At 36.2% G+C, this 20,745-nt stretch overlaps 5 protein-coding genes across 7 annotated transcripts; all 5 read left to right on the top strand.

Moving 5' to 3' along the window:
* Positions 1–2,938: 2,938 nt before the first annotated feature.
* On the top strand, positions 2,939–6,517 carry LOC106300093. 3 transcript variants are annotated; one of them, XM_013736165.1, is made up of 13 exons: positions 2,939–3,394; positions 3,471–3,644; positions 3,724–3,861; positions 3,943–4,064; positions 4,159–4,297; positions 4,404–4,533; positions 4,622–4,848; positions 4,956–5,060; positions 5,406–5,579; positions 5,649–5,786; positions 5,902–5,912; positions 5,998–6,130; positions 6,203–6,517. In XM_013736165.1, the coding sequence occupies exons 1-12, from the start codon at positions 2,993–2,995 to the stop codon at positions 6,005–6,007; spliced, it is 1,770 nt and encodes a 589-aa protein (XP_013591619.1). In that variant the 5' UTR covers positions 2,939–2,992; the 3' UTR covers positions 6,008–6,130; positions 6,203–6,517. The 3 variants fall into 3 exon arrangements, with proteins under 3 accessions (XP_013591619.1, XP_013591618.1, XP_013591620.1); XM_013736164.1 differs by lacking the exon at positions 6,203–6,517 and having other exon boundaries at positions 5,649–5,912; positions 5,998–6,176; XM_013736166.1 differs by lacking the exons at positions 5,649–5,786; positions 5,902–5,912; positions 5,998–6,130; positions 6,203–6,517 and having other exon boundaries at positions 4,956–5,311; positions 5,406–5,532.
* A 215-nt stretch (positions 6,518–6,732) lies between these two features.
* On the top strand, positions 6,733–7,804 carry LOC106298119. Its single transcript, XM_013734206.1, has 4 exons — positions 6,733–7,185; positions 7,274–7,447; positions 7,518–7,655; positions 7,727–7,804. Exons 1-4 carry the CDS (start codon positions 6,859–6,861, stop codon positions 7,802–7,804), a joined length of 717 nt encoding a protein of 238 aa, XP_013589660.1. The 5' UTR covers positions 6,733–6,858.
* A 298-nt stretch (positions 7,805–8,102) lies between these two features.
* On the top strand, positions 8,103–9,570 carry LOC106300095. Its single transcript, XM_013736168.1, has 5 exons — positions 8,103–8,271; positions 8,347–8,482; positions 8,587–8,722; positions 8,796–9,025; positions 9,110–9,570. Exons 1-5 carry the CDS (start codon positions 8,189–8,191, stop codon positions 9,308–9,310), a joined length of 786 nt encoding a protein of 261 aa, XP_013591622.1. The 5' UTR covers positions 8,103–8,188; the 3' UTR covers positions 9,311–9,570.
* A 1,368-nt stretch (positions 9,571–10,938) lies between these two features.
* Positions 10,939–13,686, top strand: LOC106298118. The gene is made up of 9 exons (XM_013734205.1): positions 10,939–11,601; positions 11,686–11,959; positions 12,070–12,184; positions 12,270–12,394; positions 12,584–12,620; positions 12,693–12,804; positions 12,884–13,041; positions 13,107–13,227; positions 13,297–13,686. The coding sequence occupies exons 1-9, from the start codon at positions 10,939–10,941 to the stop codon at positions 13,423–13,425; spliced, it is 1,734 nt and encodes a 577-aa protein (XP_013589659.1). The 3' UTR covers positions 13,426–13,686.
* A 455-nt stretch (positions 13,687–14,141) lies between these two features.
* LOC106298116 (E3 ubiquitin-protein ligase MBR2-like) lies at positions 14,142–14,711 on the top strand. Its single transcript, XM_013734204.1, has one exon. It carries the CDS (start codon positions 14,142–14,144, stop codon positions 14,709–14,711), a length of 570 nt encoding a protein of 189 aa, XP_013589658.1.
* The last annotated feature ends 6,034 nt before the right edge of the window (positions 14,712–20,745 follow it).

Here is a 20,745-nt window from a genome sequence, read left to right as displayed (position 1 = left end):
ATTAAGAATGATACTTTTAAATTGGTTTAAAGACTTGAATATATATATATATATATAGTAAAAAGTAAATATCTGCAATAGTTAAAGTATACTCAAATCACCAAAAATACTTAAAATAATTATTGATTTCGTATCCAAAATTTTAAATCAAGCCAATTGATATGTTAAGCTTAGGTATTCTGACATATGTTATTCAAATTTATAGGTAATATATTATTTTATTTATAGATTTTGAGAAATTTAAAATAGATAATGATTTAAAACTTTAAAAATAATTTAAATGGGTTATCCAAACGCGAATCAAACCCGCAAAGATCCGTATCAAACTCAAACCAAAATTTAGAAACATCCTAAAAGGGCTTAAATCTTTGATCCTGAAAACCCTAAACACAAACCGATCAGAACCAAACCCGTATTGGTGCCCGAAATCCCATCCCTATTCATTATTATATATCGTATACTGTCATCATATAATTAATCGTATTTTATACGTACCATCATATAAGTAATCATATAATTAATAGTATTTTATACGTACCATCATATAAATAATTACATATATCTATCTTATTAAAACTTAATATGAAATATAAAAACCATAATTTGAGTTGGTATTTCAAATTGGGCTTTGTATTGTATTTTTATTATATATATTGACAATATTTTCTTATAATGGTTATTGAAAAATAGTTTAGTAAAAATCCATTTTTGAATATATGTATTATTTTTTAATCAATTTTTGATATAAATCAAATTTAAATTATTATTTTGATTTGAAATATGTGTATAAATTTTAAATTTTGTTTTATGATTAGTTTAGAAAAAAAAAGTTTTAGGCAATTAAATTGTTTGTAATGCATCCATCGAGCTATTTTGCGAATAATCTGTTGTAAGTCATCTAAGTTCATCTGTTTATTTGCAGTTCGAGTGCAAAAATAGTACAATCCATATTTCTATTGTTTGATAAGAAACCATTCATCATTTAACCTGATTAAAATGGTCTTGAAGCTCGTTTGACAAGAAATTTCTGCTGGAGATACATGTTTAAAATTCGGATGTGTGGGGATGACAAGAAAGACAGTCTTTTTTGGCATCGTTCTGATTTGTGTAGCACACGCGTGATACATGCTAATAATAAACAAGTTAAATAAATATTTTCCCAACCTTGTGTTATTTTTGTTTATATAAGATCGGCATTTTATTCAGGCCTAACTTTTGTTAATTATCTGTAATTTAAAGTGTTATGGATGTATGCCCATTCATTAAATAGACTGCAACATGAATATATATTTTAGTTGCTATTGATGTCTAAACATTCAAGACTTTATACAAATATCATAGAACTTTTAAAACACACTAACATGTTAACTTCAATGAAGTGGGAATTAAATGGTTAAAAAGTAGTACATAATATTTAATGGTGGAAGAAATTCAAAAATACAACTTTTCAAAAGCATTATTTTGCTGTCAACTTTTTTCCTTAAATAAATTCTAAAATCTAATTTGGAATGAAAAGAGAAAGGGATTAGGGTTCGTCGAGAATGAGAGAGATAATTCCAAGTTTAGGAATAGAACCAATTGTTTTTTTAAAAAAGATAAAAAGGGAAGTTGGTCAAGTTGGTTTCGAAAAATTGAATTGAATTTCAAAAAAGAAAAACAAATGGATTAGTGGTTAGTTCAGTTTATAGTCGGTTTTCTCTGGTTAGAATATGCAACCAAATCCACTTCCACCCTAGTTAGGGTTTGTTTGAAAATTTAACATGAGAAAGTGTTTTTTTTTTTTGCTCAACAACTACTTTTCACTAACCAAATAAGATCATCCTTACAAAGGCTTATCATCCTCCAACAGTGAACTTATCTAAACAGACACAATAGAATACAACTTGGGAACATGAGACATAAATGTCAAAGACTCCTTAGCTATTCCATATGCTACTTTATTACCACTCCGGGGGAGAACTCGACCATATACGCTTCCTTGGTCGCCAACATGTTTGATATATCTTGTATGATCGGTCTCAGCTTTCGCCATGGGGCTTCAATGCCATTGATCATCTTAGTCACCTCCAGAGAATCAGTTCAACAATCACCTGCTGGTAGTTGAATCCCACAAGAGTGCGTATTTGCCCATGTAAGTGCCTCAGCTTCGACTTCTATCGGTGACCCTAGCGTTGAAAGTTCTCTAGCACCTGCCCATAAGAGCTTCCCACTATGATCTCTACTCACCCAACCCACACCGCATGACTCACTGTCTTTTCTCTATGCTCCATCAGTATTGCATTTTATCCAATTCTGTGGTGGTGGCTTCCATCTTTCACTCGTGGGAGCTCTTATAGGGTTTTTAACCACACTCTCTTCAACCTCTTTTCTCGATCTCCACTCCTCCATGTCCTCACGTGCCTTCCTCACCGTACTCAGTGCATCATAATCCTTTCCTTTATAGATAAACAACATGAGAAAGTGTTCTTATCGAATTAGCCGTCAAAAACGCCCTGAGAGATAATTCTAAATTTAGGAATAGAATCAATTGTTTTAAAAAAAAGATAAAAAAAGGAAGTTGGTCTTGTTAGTTTCGAAAACTTGAAATGAATTTCAAAAAAGAAAAACAAATGGATCAATGGTTAGTTCAGTTTCTAGTCGGTTTTTCTGGTTAGGGAAGGTAACCAAACCCACTTCCACACTAGTTAGGGTTTGTTTGAAAATTTAAGATGAGAAAGTGTTCTATGTGTCTATCAACGTAGTTGAAAAAACTTGAAATGTGTTTTAGAGTAAAATTATCTTTAAAATAATATATAGCAATAATTGTTGTTATTTGCACGCAAAATAAAATATCAAATATATTGTGTGGGCTTTATTTACACGAGGTCCAAAAGCCCATGAAACATCGCCGTCTGATCTGTGGGTATATAAAGGAGAAGAAAACGTAATGGAAAAGAATCCGAAGGCGAAGAAGAAAGAGAAAACCAAAAAGCGACCAACTTTAGAAAACCTAATGGGTCACAATCGCAAGGGTGCTGCGAAGGATAAGAATCCGAAGGGGGAGGAATCTGAGAAGCGAGGAACGGTAGAAAAACTAGTGGATCTGCGCCACGGTGCGGCGGCGGCGAAGGATAAGAATCTGAATGCGAAGAAGAAAACTAAAAAGCCAGGAACTTCAGAAAACCTAGTGAAGGATAAGATTCTGAAGGCGGAGGAAACTGAAAAGCCGAGAGTCTCTTTGGCCGAAGCTGCGGCAAAGATGGATCCTTCAGATCTTGCGGATCACCTCGACGGTATGAAATTGCCGGACCTGGATGTAATGAGATTTTACTATTACTTTCAGAAAGCATTTGCCCAAGTATCATGGAAATGGGTGAAGATGTTCAACGAGTCTCCTCTGTCCGCGATCATCGATGTGAGCCCAATCAAAAGAAAAAGTCTGACTTTTTCTTTTTTTTGGGAAGCTGATCAATCATCTCATCTCTTTGCAGGTTCCTGTATCTCATATTTCTAAGCCTATCTACGAATTATCAGTAGATTGGATCAAGCCACGTGAAGTTAAGTATATCTCGGAAATCATATTGTGGATTTGTGATCGTATTCTGTACAATTTGGTGGATAAAGGTGGTGACAATGCTCCAGCTTCTGTTTGGCCCAAATCTCAGGTGATAAAACGTCTTCAATGCTTGCTTGCATCTCTCTCTCTCTGTCCGTTGTGATTGTAATTTAACTATGTTTGATTAGGCAGCGCATTTTGTTGTACTGGCTATGGTATTGCGTGCTAGACCTGATTCTTTGATTGAGGTTTTGCCCTCACTGAGGGATAAACACACGTACCAAGGACCCGACAAGCTTCCCCTTATAGTTTGGATGATGGCTCAGGTTCGTGTCCCTTCTTTGTTTCCCGACCAATCTTTGGTGTTTGGTGTTTATGTTTTTGTGGACTGTAAAATATGTGGACAGGCCTCCCAAGGTGATCTATCTGCTGGCTTGTATTCATGGATGTGTAACTTGCTACCGCTAGTCAGTAATAACAAGTGCTGCTGCCCTCAGTCACTGGATCTCATTCTTCAATTCGCTGAGTAGTTGAGTCGCATAGTGTTTTCTTCTCTATTGATCTCCTCTTCTCTTCTCTGCTGTGTAAATATTCATTCTCATCTTGTTCACTTTTCATTTCAGCATGTTGTCTCGTCCAGAGGCTATCACTGTGCTTGTAAACAACGGAGGTGGTGTTATGGAAGGACAGCGTCTGGTTCCACTTCCTTCACTTGACATCTTGCTGCGCCTCACATTCCCTGCTCCATCTGCAAGAGTTGAGGTTTGTATTAGTATTTGCGAGTTTATAGGAAAAAAAAAGAATCTAAACCTTGATGAGTTTGTGGACTCTGACCTTGAGCATGGTCTCCGTGTATGTATGCGCACAGACTACAAAGAGGTTTGAGGCAATTTATCCCTCTTTGAAGGAAGTGGCTCTTTCTCCAGAGAGGGCAGGAGGTGAAAAATTTGCCTTGCGTAATTTATTCACGTTTGCCTTGACCTTAACTGGAGAAAAAGGTAATTTAGTAACAGAAGTCTAGAATCCTTGTCTCCTCTTTTTTTTTTTCATTCAAAATGATCTGTAATGTGTTACCGTTTGTTACAGGGAATCCTTCTGTTTTAACCAAGGAAGCTACATCAATCGCTATCAGATCTCTGACCGAAAACATCGTCTGCTTTGACCACTGGGACAAACTTTATGTGGATAATCCAGTCGCAAGTGTTGCCCTTCTCAAGAAGCTTGTAGACGACAATCAGTTCCTCAGGCTATCAACATCACCAATTGATGATACTCTCAGGGTCAATCAAATTATGGAGAGCTTCAGGCGTAAGGTAAAGCATCTCTCTTTACACTTGTTGTAAATGATAGCTTAACTAAATTTCACCCCATATGCTGTATTTTCCATCTCTGACCTCACCTGTCCATGGTATGTTGTTAGAACAAAAGAGCCATCGCTGAAGGAGGAGCCAATTGTTTTCTTTACAAAGAAGCTGACAAGTACTGCACACGGGTCTCTTGGAGACTCTTTGGGAGACTCCCGGATGTAAGTGCCATGACAGTTGGAGTAGTTACTGCTGCATCAGCAGCTCTATCAGTCGCTGCAGTATCAGCCAGCCTCTATCTATTCCCTGTCGTATAATTTAGTGTTTCGTTTTTATTACTATCTGGGGAATGCTGATCGCCTTATCCAAGTCGTGCCTTTGTTTATCTGTTGCTCGTTGTTATGGTTTTCCAAAACAATTTGTATTAAAAACTCTAAAACTGTCGTTTGAGACTCTTTATCCTCTAGAGAAAGTAAGTAAACTCTAAAACTGTTGCTCGTTGTAAGAAACTCTCTCTTTTCTTTTTTGGATTATTCTTAGAAGCTGATCATCTCATCTCTTTGCAGGTTCCTTTATCTCATATTTCTAAGCCTATCTACGAATTATCAGTCGATTGGATCAAACCACGTCAAGTTGAGTATATCTCGGAAATCGTATTGTGGATTTGTGATCGTATTCTGCACAATTTGGTGAATAAAGGTGGTGACAATGCTCCAGCACCTGTTTGGCCCAAATCTCAGGTGATAAAACATCTTCAATGCTTGTGTGTGTGTGTGTGTGGTGATTCTAATTTAACTCTGTTTGATTAGGCGGCGCATTTTGTTGTATTGGCTATGGTATTGCGTTCTAGACCTGATTCTTTGATTGAGGTTTTGCCCTCACTGAGGGATAAACACACGTACCAAGGACCCGATAAGCTTCCCCTTATAGTTTGGATGATGGCTCAGGTTCGTGTCCTTTCTTTCTTTCCCGACCAATCTTCCTGTTTGTGTTTGGTGTTTTTGTTTTTGTGAACTGTAAAATATGTGAAGCATCCGTCAGTCATTGGATCTCGTCCTGCAGTTGATTGAGGAGTGAGTCACATAGTTTTCTTGTGTATATTTATAACTTTTGTAACAATCATCTGATCGTTTTATTTTATGCACTTGTCTTTATTAGGATTCTGTAGCGCCCTAGGGCTCGGACCATACTTGTAGATGGAGCTCTTAGGGATGGAGAGCCGCTGTTTCCACTTCCTTCATTTGAGATCTTGGTGCGTCTCACCTTCCGTGCTCCATCCGCAAGAGTAAAGGTATAGTTATTTATGAAAACTAAACATTAGATGAGTTTGTTGGTTATGATCACAAGCACGGTCTCTGTGCAGTCTACAGAGAGGGTTGAGGCAATATATCTGATGTAGCGCCAAATGTGATCTCCGTCGATCACAACGGTACAGAGAGGGTTGTCCTCATGGGACTTTCCTTTTCTTCTTTGAATTAAGTTATTTCCTTTTATTTGTCTGTTTTCACTTAGGAATAGGAAATCACGTAATCCCTTTAGGATCGTGAAGTTTTTGTTCTTATATAAGCTGAGGCTAATGCCCTCTTGTAAAGCACGCTTTGATTGAATAAGACATTCTTGCCTCACAACTACGAACGCACTATGTACACAAGATGACAAGGATCCATCTTTGCCGCTGCTTCGGCCACAGACCACTATCTTCTTCGCCGCGGCCGCACCCTCCCCATGATCCATTAGGTTTTCTAAACGAGATTTTAAGACACGCTCGATCGATGATTTTTATTTTTTTATTTTTCGTATGAGCCTGCATACATATAGTAAAAGCTTTATCAAAACAAATGGAAATTTTCTTTTCTGTCTTTTTTTTCATCAATAGAATTTTTCTTCCTCCTTGAATTTAAACCATAGTTGAAAGTTTAATAAGCCCATGAAACATCGCCGTCTGATCTGTGGAGTAGTATATAAAGGAGAAGAAAACCTAATGAGAAAACCAAAAAGCGATCAACTTTAGAAAAACTAATGGGTCACAAGGGTGCGAAGGATAAGAATCTGAAGGCGAAGAAGAAAACTAAAAAGCTAGGAACGGTAGAAAACCTAATGGATCGCGACGGTGCGACTAAGAATAAGGATCTGAAGGCGGATGAAACCGAAAAGCCAATAGTGTTGTCTTTGCCCGAAGCTGCGGCAAAGATGGATCCTTCACATCTTGCTGTCTTCCTCGACGTTCCGAGTGTGACGGACATGGATGTATTGAGATTTTACTTTTACTTTGAGAAAGAATTTGCCCAAGTATCATGGAAATGGGTAAAGATGTTCAACGAGTCTCCTTTGTCCACTCTCATCGATGTGAGCGCCCAATCAAAAACAAAGTCTCTCTTTTTTTTCTGGATTATTCTTAGAAGCTCTCTGATCATCTCATCTCTTGCATTTGCAGGTTCCTTTATCTCATATTCCGGAGCCTCTCTACGAATTATCAGTCGATTGGATCAAACCACGTGAAGTTGAGTATATCTCGCATATCGTATTGTGGATTTGTGATCGTATTCTGTACAATTTGGTGGCTGAAGGTGGTGACAATGCTCCACCATCTGTTTGGCCAAAATCGCAGGTGATAAAACATCTTCAATGCTTGCATCTCTGTGTGTGTGTGTGATTCTAATTTAACTCTGTTTGATTAGGCCGCACATTTTGTTGTATTGGCTATGGTATTGCGTGCTAGACCTGATTCTTTGATTGAGGTTTTGCCCTCACTGAGGGATAAACATACGTACCAAGGACCCGACAAGCTTCCCCTTATAGTTTGGATGATGGCTCAGGTTCGTGTCCCTTCTTTCTTTCCCGACCAATCTTTGTGTTTTTCTGAACTGTTAAATATGTGGATGGACAGGCCTCTCGAGGTGATTTGTCTGAACTGTTAAATATGTGGATGGACAGGCCTCTCGAGGTGATTTGTCTGAACTGTTAAATATGTGGATGGACAGGCCTCTCGAGGTGATTTGTCTGAACTGTTAAATATGTGGATGGACAGGCCTCTCGAGGTGATTTGTCTGAACTGTTAAATATGTGGATGGACAGGCCTCTCGAGGTGATTTGTCTGAACTGTTAAATATGTGGATGGACAGGCCTCTCGAGGTGATTTGTCTGAACTGTTAAATATGTGGATGGACAGGCCTCTCGAGGTGATTTGTCTGAACTGTTAAATATGTGGATGGACAGGCCTCTCGAGGTGATTTGTCTGAACTGTTAAATATGTGGATGGACAGGCCTCTCGAGGTGATTTGTCTGAACTGTTAAATATGTGGATGGACAGGCCTCTCGAGGTGATTTGTCCGCCGGCTTGTATTCATGGATGTGTAACTTGCTACCGCTAGTCAGTAATAACAAGAGCTGCTGCCCTCAGTCATTGGATCTCGTTCTTCAATTCGCTGAGTAGTTGAGTCGCATATTGTTATTGATCTCCTCTTCTCTGCTGTGTAAATACTCTCATCTTGTTTATTCACTTTTCAGCATCTTGTCTCGTCCGGAAGCTCTCACTATACTTGTAAATGGAGGTGGTGTTATGGAAGGACAGCGGCTGGTTCCACTTCCTTCACTTGACATCTTGCTGCGCCTCACATTCCCTGCTCCATCTGCAAGAGTTGAGGTTTGTATTAGTATTTGCGAGTTTATAGGAAAAAAAAAGAATCTAAACCTTGATGAGTTTGTGGACTCTGACCTTGAGCATGGTCTCCGTATGTATGCGCACAGACTACAGAGAGGTTTGAGGCAATATATCCCTTGCTGAAGGACGTGGCTCTTGCACCAGAGGCAGAGAGGGCAGGAAGAGGAAGATATGCCATGAAACGTATACTCACCTTTGCCTTGACGTTAGCTGGAGAAGAAGGTAACTTCTTCAATCCTTGTCTCCTCCTTTGTCTTCTTCAAATTGATCTCTAATGTGTTAACCTTTGTTACAGGGAATCCTGTTGTTTTAGCCAAGGAAGCTACCTCAATCGCTATCAGGGCCCTATCAGAAAACGTGTACTGCTTTGACCACTGGGACAAAATTTATGTGGATAATCCAGAAGCAAGTGTTGCGCTTCTCAAGAAGCTTGTAGACGACAATCAGTTCCTCAGACTATCAACATCACCAAGCGATATTCTCACTGTCATTGTCCATGAAACTATGGAGAGCTTCAGGCGTAAGGTAATCCATTTCTCTTTACTCTCCTTACTGATTGTAAGCTGTATTTTCCATCTCTGACCTCACCTGCCCATTTTATGTCTTTAGAACAAAAGAGCCATCGCTGAAGGAGGAGCCAATTGTGCTCTTTACAAAGAAGCTGACAAGTACTGCAGACTGATCTCTTGGAGACTCTGCTTCAGATTGACACCCATTAATGCTTTGGTTCCAGCTGCTGTCGGAGCTGCTGTCGGAGCTACTGGTGCAGCTCTTATTGCAGGAGTTTCTTTGGTGTCACCATCACTATAGATAATGCCAAGAGAAGAAACTTATGTAGGCATAAAACCGTTAGTACTGTTTCTAGCTTAAGACCGAGCTTCAAGTGCTAGTGAAAAGCAAATAGAGCTGGTAGCTTGTAAATGCGCCTTTTCCTCTTAAATTAAATCTTCATATTTCATTTTATGAACTCTTTAGTAACAAATATTCTTGTGTATATATATCCTCTAACAGGAGTTATAAAAAGTTGCTAGCCAAGTGCAATGAGCCGGCAATCTTAGTTTTGTGTCTCTTTTTCTTGCGTATTATTTATCTTTTTCTTTTATACAACTAATATAACCTTTTTCAATGGGTAGAAGAAGCGAGTGAAGGAACCTGAGATGATAACTGGAGAGTGAGAACAGAACACAACATAGCTCTGAGGGATGTGAAAGTTTCAAAGAAGAATTCCAGCGACATAGCTTGGTTTCTGTCATAATGCTTTCGATCAGGCAACATAGTGGATAGAATCTCTACACTTGAAAGCCTAAGCTCTTCAGCAGCCTGCTAAGTTTCAGTTGTATACACTGTGTGTTCTGTTTGTCACATTGGTCTAAAACCGGATTGATGTATTTTTATATGTTGATTAAATGTGACATAGTTTAATTGGCTTCAAAATAACGTTCTAATTAAATATGTTCACATGCATGTTCAATTATGACGGTATTCATGGCCAGTGGGAGCACAATGAACTTAAGTTGAAGGATGAGAAAACTCTTTTCTTTGGTGAGAAGCAATTCACTGCTTTCGGCTTAAGTGGAACTTGACCGGATTAACCAAAAGATACTGAAAATAGTATATTTGATCCAAATGAAGTATCAATTGAGTCACTCTCTGCCTTTAACTACGTGCGTTTATTTCTCGTTGATTTCTCGTTGATTTGGAAGGACAACAAGGAGGCGACCACTCCAAATCTTAGGTGATCAATCATCTCATTTTTTTGTGATTGAATGGTGAATTCATTTACCTAACTCCATCTTCATATGTAGATGGTCGGGAATGTTAGTTGCATTAGCCATCGTCTTGCGTTCTAAACCTGGGCTTTGACTACTGTGTTGCCGATTCTGATAAGCTCATGTTATGAATTTATTTATTTTGTATGATTTGCTTAGATTTTTTCATATTTCTTACTTTTTGTTAAATTTTTCTTTCATTTTATTTCATTTTTTCAGTAGTACTAAAGTATTAATCATACAATAAGTAAAAGCGCGATACGAGCACCGTACAGGCTATCCACGTCGGCAATTAAATCAGCCAATAGGGTGCGTTTTTTAATCCACGTCAGCCAAGCTTGGGTTGGTCTTGGGTCTTCCAAACTAAATCCATAAGCCCAGCATCATGTGTATCCAAGCCCATACGATGTGTGATCCTGGCTCTATCTCAACTCATCTCATCTCTTCGCTTAGCATTTTAAAACGGTCAGTCGATCGATCTCTTCCACGACTCATCTCTTTGCCTTTTCCCCTTCTCGAACGGATCTATCAATCGAGACCGTATTCATGAGTGTACAATGAATCCGGTGGATAACTCATTAATGGATTCCTTTCGCCTTTCCCCCTCTGATCTTCTATTTAGCTTTCGATTTTTCCCCAGAACTATTACACACAAGTCTCTCTCAAACCATGAATTCCAACATGCAGAAACATGTTTCCGGCGATCTCACCACGAAGAAATCAAACCGCAAGGCCGTCGTCTCCTCCGCCGAGCCAAACTCCGGCGATCTTACCGCGAGGAAACCAAGCGGCAAGGCCGTTGACTCCTCTGTCGAGCCAATCGTACGAGCCAGCTTCACCGGAGTCTCCCCTGTTTCAGCTGTTCCCGGTGATCCAAAATCCAAGAAACTAAACGGCAAGGCCGCTGTCTCCTCCGCGGATCCTATCTCCGGCGATCTCACCGCGAAGAAACCAAACGGCAAAGATGTTGACTCCTCCGCCGAGCCAATCAAACGAGCCAGCCACACCATAATCTCTCCCGTTCCAGTTGTCTCCGGCGATCCAAAGTCCAAGCAGAAAAACGGTAAGGCCGTTGTCTCCTCCGTCGAGGCGATCAGACGTACCGGAAATGCCGGTGGTTCGTGCGCCGACGTTGTCTCCGGCAAGCTTACACCGAAGAAGTTAAAGGGCAAGGCCGTCGACTCCTCCTCCGTTGAAGTGCTGTTCTTCAAAGATGTCAAGTTCGGACCTCAAAAAGGCAAGCTGAGGTTTCGTCTGATCCATTTTTGGGAGGCTCGGAACGCACACACGAAGATACTCATTGGTATTGAGATGATTCTCATCGACGAACAGGTCTGTCCATTTTTAAGATTTTTTTGGTTTTGCTTGGTCGATAAAATACTAACAAACTCATTGCTATGTCTTCGTTATCGACAGGGTACTGTGATCCAGGGGTTCATTCCACCGAGCAGGATTGACACTTATTTGCCACATATGATCGCTGGTTCTCTCTACAGGCTTATTAAGTTTTATGGATCAAAGAGCAAGACTGTGTATCGAGTTTCTGAGCAAGACGTGACCATTTCTTTCTCATGGAATTATGTCCTCTCTGTCCTCGAGAACTGCCCGGTTCAGTTTCTTGAAGATCGGTTCCGTTTCTATGGTTATGAAGAGTTTGAATCAGCCTGTGACCTCATGGGGGATCTTTATGGTAAGTTTCACCAGATTCTATGGTTTAGCTCTCGATTGTTTTGAATGGTGCTATGTTTGATTTTAGTTGTTTATGATTGGTTTGTTGGTAAATGTAGTAACTTCTTGCAGATTATATTGGTCACATTAAGCTGGTGAATGAACAGGCATTGGGTGACGGTCTTGTGCTTGATGAAGTTGAGATAGCTTCTTCACGGCGAATTCTGGTTCATGTTCAGACTCATGAGTAAGTTATTCCTCATGTTTATTAACTATGCACCCTCAATTGTAGAATTATATGTGATGCTTATCATGTGATTGGATTATTGTAGTGGTCCTGTGATGAAGCTTTATTTATGGGACACTGCTGCTACGGACTTTTGTTTGAAATTTAAAGCGCAAGAAAACCCTCCAAGTGTTATCCTCGTGACTACCGTAAACCCGAAACGATTTGGAGGTCAGTATTATTTAAAATGATTATGGTTTATAGTTGTTGATAGGATGCATGAAGAACATAGATTAGATGTGGAATAAGCTTTTTTACCTTTTGTTTTGTGCTAATTTGTTATTGTTGTGTCTGATGACATTTGCTATGCTGCAGGCGCCCTTACTATCTCCTCTCTGTCATCTTCACGTGTGTTCTTAGACCTGGACGTGCAACCAACCAAAGATTATCTGGCTTGGTATGTTTTCTTTTGTTGTATATGCAATTTGAAACATTTGACTTATTTAATTATGTGTAACGTTTATTTCAGGCTGGGTTCAAACTCGGAAGTTTCTAACAGGATCAATGCTGATATAGTGACCAAGGCTGAGACAGTCACTATAGGAGAGCTATTTACCTACATCAAGCAGGAGGGAGCAAAGGTATATTATATCATGCGTTTTTACACAGTCAATACGCTTGCTTTGGTTATTCATAAGATACTATATTTCAAATGCGCAGGTTGCTTGGTTTGAGTGCACAGCCACCATTGATGATGTTGGTCATGGTTCGGCATGGTATTATATAGCTTGCGGTGGTTGTAAAACTAAGGCGACCAAAGGGCCTACTACACTTATGTGTAAGAAATGTGGAAAAGCTGAAGTGGCCGGTGTTGCAGAGTAAGTGTTTATATTATCTTTACATCAGACGTTTAGCAACAATAACTAATGAGCTTCTGTCACAGGTACCTCACAAACCTCTCTGTCTATGACAATAATGGCCATGCGCGTTTTGTGCTTCTCTGTGATGCTGGGCGTGATCTGACTGGGAAGCTAGCCTCTGAATTGGTTGAGAGCTACTTTGAGGTATTTACAAACCTGCCCATTCTATATCTTTTTGAATAGAGTTTACTGAAGTGTTTTACATCATACTAGGCCAATGAGAGCGTAGGTGATGATGCCGTTGTCCCAGTGCCTCAGGCTCTGATTGACACAATTGGGCAGACTCGCAAGTTCGTTGTGAAGGTATCAAAGCACAACTTGGAAGGCAAGACCCAAGCTTGACTGTGACAAAGGTGCTGCCACTTGAAGTTCCAGTGCTTGAAGACGTCCTAGATGAGAACGTGGCTGAGGAACCTGCTGATGGAAGGGATGATGCTGCGGGTGTGACTGTGAAAAGGAGCTCTGATGGAATGGAGTCAGGAGAGACCAAGCGTGCCAAATGTGGCTAATAAATTTTAATACTGTTTTTTTTTTTTGTGTTTCATGAAGACTATGCTTTGTTTCTTTCGTTTTGGATTTTATTTTCCCAGCATTTGAACAACTTTGGTGTTTAATAAAGACTATGTTTTGCTTCTTCCCGTTTTGCTTATCAGTTATGTCGTGTTGCTTTGCTCATTTACTATTGTTGCAACCTTTTAAACGTTTGATAGTGTTACTTTGCTAAATCTTTTATGTTTTAGTATTAAGTGAGCTGTGGTAAATTTCTCATATTTATTTTAGGTGCAATTTTAATTTAAATGATAGTTGATCTATCGGAATATGGTCAACATAAAAATAATAACAGAAGACCATAATCAAGTTAGTAGCTTATGAAACTGAAACCTATAAACAATTAAGTTTGTAGTAAATTAGTGACGTTTTCGTTTTTAGAAAGGTTTCATGAAAAATAAACCCCTCTATGGTTTGACCAAGGCATTATAAATAAGTTATCAACGCAATTGTCATCATATACAATCTCATATCTGGTTACAGCAAACTACCCCAACGAGTTACTAAAAATGAATCATCCACCACCGTATACCTTGGTTCTAAGCGGCAAAAAGAAACCAGCTTACTCATCTCCCAAACGAACCCTCACCATGAAGATCAAGAGGCCCAACACCCAGCAAACAACAATCAGAATATCAATAGCACTAAGGACATCAAGTAATGGCCACCTAGACGACGGTACAATCAGCGATATGGAGTACATGCTTCAGTATCATGAAATCAACTTTGACTCGGTGACAGAAATTATAGATGAGACTACTAACTATGTCGCAGGCGTTATTCCAACACTCGATGATGTCACAGGTACAGATCTAGATGTAATTGTTAAGGTTACTGACTTCAACCCACAAGCTTTGAGTAGAACTGATCTCGACGTCTATACAATCGACCTGCGAAGCAACATAAGAGAGTCCATCCCCAGCGAAGAGAATGACATCTGCGCAATTTGCCACAACGAGCTTGGTGCAAGTGGAGATTTGAACACTTTGGTATGCAACCATTCATATCATCACCAGTGCATCTTAGGCTGGATCAAGATGAACTTAACCTGCCTAGTATGCAGAACAACGCTTGCTTAGCATTTAAGAAATCCTCTATCCCATCTTATGCAGTTTTCGACTTTACTTTTTATAATAAAAATAAGTTTTATCTGTTTTCTTTATCAAACCAAAGTTTCAATGATAAGAAATTTTACCTAATATTTTTATGCTTATTTGTATTATTAAAATCATATTAAGAATGGCTTTTTGAATAAAACTCTTTCTTTCCCTTTATTTTGAACTTTGCATCTAAATTATTATTTTTTTATATCATGAAAGTAATATTTAGTATTTCTATGGTATCAAGTTAATTAGAAATGTGATTCCATAAATAATATTTTCGATCCTTTCGAGTAGGGTCCCAATATTTATGAAAAGCTATTTTCCCCAAAACAAGACTTTTTTGTTTTATTTGGAGAGAAAAAGGACATCTGCATTAGAGCATCTATAAGCACATTCTAATTTCTCATCTAAAATAGAGTTAGAGTAAAATGTCTCGATTGTACTATATTTTTATTTTGTGATATAGTAAAAATATGTTTACTCTATACATAGAATAATTTAATTATTTTTTATTCTTTAATCTATTTTCACTCTAAAATATAGTACGATTGAAGTAGTATCCATTTTATTATAGAATAACTCTGTTATGATAACAAAATAAATAGAGTGAATCATTAAATATGGTATTAGTGAACATCTTATAAAATATCTAAATGATAATAAAAAATCAAAGAATCACAATAATAAAAAAGCCACTCCATTGGAATAGTTTTACTATATTGATAAAAACTCATTTAATAGTTGTCAAATGCTTATTAGTCAAGTTTGACTTGCAAACTTGACATTTGTAGTGTAATTCTTTATATATAACAAAATTTGTATTTGGCATCTAGAAATATTTAACCAGTCCAAGATATCGAAAATAGAACCATACTTAAGTATTTAATCGAGGAGAAACCAGAAAAAAAAAACTACTTATACCATTTGATTGACATAATCCAACGGTTGATACAAAAGCGAAGACTCCCACCAGCTGAAAGTGAAGAATATAGTGTACAAAGAAATATTCAAAGGTCTTCCTCTCCACAAAGGTTTATTCTAATTAAAATTAATTTTTTACACTTACACCATTTTCAACAGGTCTTCTCATAAAATATTTTACTGGCAGATTTACAATACCCAACACATCAACCAGGCGATGTTATAATCCAATGATGGAGGACTTAGCAGTGTAACTGCACAACTATGCCAGGTATGGGTCTTTGTATATAAATAATAATATCTTGATTTGTACTTAAATTTAAGCTTACTAACATACTCTTAATCAATTTCAGGATATTCTTTTTCATGGTGCTCATCGCAGCTTCCGATCCTCAAAATACTTGATCTATTTCCTACATTTTTTATAATTATTTATATACTTTTTTTGTTTTAAAACAATTGCGTAATCTCAATAATCCATACTTTCCCATTGTTCTAAAAAAACAATGCTGATATTCCAAAAAAAACCATTGAAACTTATAATCGGGAATCGAACTAAAAACGCGCGGAGAACGGATCTAGTATAATTTAAATCAAAAGCAAGTATTTCACTCATCGAAAGTAAAAAAATAATTTGATATTTGGTGAAACTAGAAAACATAATTTTCAAAACCTTCATTCAAATTATCTAGTTGAAGTTGCACTAGTACTGGTCATTTTTCCTCACCTGCAAGTCTAATAATAGATGAACACTTATTGTTGTTTTTGGATAATTTAAATGTTAATTCTAGATAAATGTTTTGATAAAAGAGGAATTTGCCTATGTCATTCTCACATGGATGCATACTGATGCTCAGATTTCCAATCTTTGCGATCAAATTCTTCCCCTTAGTTACTAGAAAAACACTCTTAATTAAAGTTCAAATTTCGATGAAAAAATCAATTTGTGCTAGATGGTGACACCACGACTTATTTTCATTGTTGAATTTCTTCAGAAAATATAGCTGGTCCTCACATAGAGATGTTGTTTAAACCGTTTTCACATTTGTAGTGGTTTTTCCTCTCGGTAAAGGCAATGTCAAGTTCACATTGATTAGATACAGTTCCATCAGCAATAGGGATAATTTACTAACAAAGTACTCAGTAGTCTCTTTTTGATTGTTTCCAACAATATCCAAACACATCAAAGAAATTCAAAACAGTTTAGGTTCTTGTAAAATTGTTTGAAATATATGTTATGAAAGACAAACTTTGACATCTTAAAGTGTTAGATTGAGCAAATCTCATTAATACTCTACAAATAAGCGAATGATACATTTATACTGTGAGATATAAATCATTGTTAAATAATCATTGACAAAAATCATTACTAAATAACTACTAGTCAATAATAATAAAAAGAAGATGACATTACCGCCTATTGCAATTCAATTCCGACAACACCCTACAGAATTTACCAGCTTCTGCTGGTAGACGATCAAGTAGGTTAATAGTATAGTTGCATGTGGAAATGTTTCTTGCATTAACTATCGTTTTAAGTGTCAAGGACATGACAAGCTTCATGTTATGAATTTCCTTTATTTTGTCATGATTTGCTTATATTTTCATATTTTTTGCTTTTTGTCAAATTTTTCCTTCATTTTATTTCATTTTTAAGTAGTACTAATGTATTAATAGAAATTAAATCAAAAGCAAGTATCTCACTCATCGAAAGTGAAAAATAGTTTGATATCTGCTGAAACTAGAAAACATAGTTTTCAAAATCATCATTATCTAATTGAAGTGTCTCTAGTACTGGTCATTTTCTCTCAAAAAAAAAAAAATATTAAACCTCAAACAACAACATAAGCAAGACAAACAAAAACAATGAGATTTGAAAAGATGTTCACATGATAAAGGAGTATTTTTCGTATCAAAGAAAGCCACCTCCAATGGTTTGATGTCCACATCTCCTAAAATGCATGCACATGACCAAACTCAAAAGTCTAAGCCACATATGTGTACATCAAAAAAGTTGTATATGTGATTTATATTTGTTTGAATATACCTGAAATGATGCGAAGTTGAATAGGGAAGCGTTTCGAGTGATCTCATCTTTAAGCCATTTTTTGGGTTTAAATGTTGTTGCATCTGATCCGTAATTGTATTCCATGGTACACATTGAGTAATTTCTTTTTGATTGTTTCCCACAATATCCAAACACATCAAAGAAATTCAAAACAGTTTAGGTTCTTGTAAAATTGTTTGAGATATATGTTATGAAAGAAAAAACATTGACGTTTTAAAGTGCCAGATTGAGCTAATCGCATTAGTACTACATATAAGCAAATAATACATCCTTAGAGTGAGATATAAATCATTGTTAAATAAATATTGGTCAATAAAAAGAAGATAACATTAGTGTGATTCATAATTTCTTTTCATTAACTCGAGAATGAGATAACGAGCTTCAAGATAATTTTAACTAGGTTAAGTGATGCATGGTTTCTTATCAAACAACAGAAATATGGATTGTGCTATTTTGAACTCGAACTGCAAATAACCAGATGAACTTAGATGATTTACAATAGATTATTCGCAAAATAGCTTGATGGATGCATTACAAACAATTTTCAGCACTATGAATATGAAGTTACTATTTTCTGTATGATTTTTTTTTATATTTCTCATATTTTTTGCTTTATTCAAAAAAATTCTTTCATTTGTTTGATTTTTCAGTAGTACTAAAGTGTTGGTAGAATTTAAATCTAAATTAAGTATTTCATTCACTAAAAGTAAAACTAATTTAAGTTTTTGATTGTTGACTATATAAAACATTGCCATAAAATATATGATTTCTAGTTTATCCAAAAATCTGAATTATTCAAAAGCATGGGATTTGCTTATGTATTTTATTTATTTTGAATATTAAGAGAGAAACACTTATTGTTGTTTCTAGATGACTGAAGTGTCAATTCTAGATTAAAAGTTTTGATATAAGAGCAACTTATCCATTGATTTCTCACTGTGATGCCTGTTGAGTCTAAGATTTACAGTTTTTGCGACTACAGTATTCACCCTTAGTTATTATAACTACAGTTTCAGGATTCAAATTTCCTTGGATATAATACATATCTTGCATTTCTGCAACATCACGAATTAAATCTCTGATGAGAGATATAAGGAGAGGTGTTGGATCACCTATTACTTCTTCCCACAACTTATTTTTCTTCTTAAACTTCTCCAGAAAACAGATTTGCTTCTCAGATAGATATTCTTTCACTTCTTCTTCTTCTTCACTTGAACATAAGCTGATCATGTCTCCAATGCTGCACTCTCATTTTTGAAAAATACTTGTACATGTACTCAATGTCGCTTTCATGGACATAGAGTCGGAATATGTTTCCGGAACGGATTTCACATGCGTGGTGGTTATCCTTCTCCTTATAAGCAATGACAGTAACATGTGAACGTTCATCAATTGTTAGATGAATCCTCTTCACGGACACATGATGACAATCATAGTTACCGGGAAACACTTCAATCCCATCACTATCCATAGCAAGACCATTGTTATATCCATTCTCTAATTCCTTATCAAACAATGCAAATATGGATTGTACTATTTTTGCATTCGAACTGCAAATAAACTAATGAACTTGGATGCTTTACAACATATTATTCACAAAATAGCTTGATGGATGCAGTACAAACAATTTTCAGCATTATGAATATGAAGTTACTATTTTTGTGAATTGCTTATATTTTTCATATTTTTTGCTTTTGTCAAAAAAATTCTTTCATTTGTTTGAAATTTTCAGTAATGCTAAAGTATTAGTAGAATTTAAATTAAAAATTAAGTATTTGATTCACTAAAAATAAAAATAATTTGATTTTTAAAAAATATTTGTTATTTGTTGACTATATAAAACAGTGACATTTGGTATAAGATTTATAGTTTATCCAAAAATATAAATTATTCAAAACCCTGCTATTTGCTTATGTATTTTTTTTTACTTTTAATATTAACTTATATGAAATCATTTAAGGAAATTTCTAAGAAATTCTATCTGCATGAAAAATATGAATTACTCACATCCCAAACATTTGATTATGCATTTAAAAATTTTGATTTATTTAAGAGAACTTTGAGAAATGCCTATCTGATGATCCATCTTTTCAATAATTGCTTCAAAAACATTTATTTGTATAAATTAGCTTTTAACATTTATAATTTTTCCATTTTTCAAATTGGTTAACAAACGTTTATAAATTTTCTCGATTGTCATAGCTATCTTATTAAACTGTATATAACATATTGCCAAAAATTTTGTTCTATAAACATTTATATTTTGGACAAATATAAAGTAGTGATTTTAAAAATAATTGACAGCAAAATATTGTTTTTGAGTACTATTTTTGAATTTCTTCCACCGTTAAATAGTATACACTTTTTAACCATTCAATTCCCACATCATTGAAGTTAACATGTTAGTGTGTTTTAAAAAGTTCTATGATATTTTTTCAAAAATAAAAGGTTCTATGATATTTGTTTTCAATTCTGAATGTCTTACAAATGTTCTATGATATTTGTAGCGCTAGTCCTACTTCCCTTCTTGTTGTGTATTTTTCTTTGACAAATTGGTAGTCATGCTTGTCTTCTTTCTCTTTCTTAATCTTTCTACTTTTTTCTTTTCATGTAATAAGTTGTTAACACAACAATGTAAACTCAGAAAATGGTAAAACCTTAACATTCATACCGGAAAAAAAATCTGAATGTTTTGACACAATCGCAACCAAAATATACTTCACGTCACCGTCTGTGAGCCTACATTCGTAACACTTTAAACTACAGATAATTAACAAAAATTAGGCCCAAATAAAATGCCGGTCCAATACAAACAAGAACAGCACAAGGTTAAAAGAAATATTAATTTACTTGTTTGTTATTACTTATTAGACATGTGTCACGTGTGATACACAAATCAGAACGATGCCAAAAAGGACCGTCTTTACTGTCATCCCCAACACATCCGCATTTTAAACGTACTTTCCCCATAAATTTCACATTATAACGTTTATTAAAACGTATAATTATTAATTAGTCCCA

This window comes from Brassica oleracea, chromosome C6, assembly GCF_000695525.1.
Source record: "Brassica oleracea var. oleracea cultivar TO1000 chromosome C6, BOL, whole genome shotgun sequence".
NCBI lineage: Eukaryota > Viridiplantae > Streptophyta > Magnoliopsida > Brassicales > Brassicaceae > Brassica > Brassica oleracea.
Note: the sequence above shows the minus strand (reverse complement) of the source record. Positions and strands in the feature narration are given on the sequence as shown.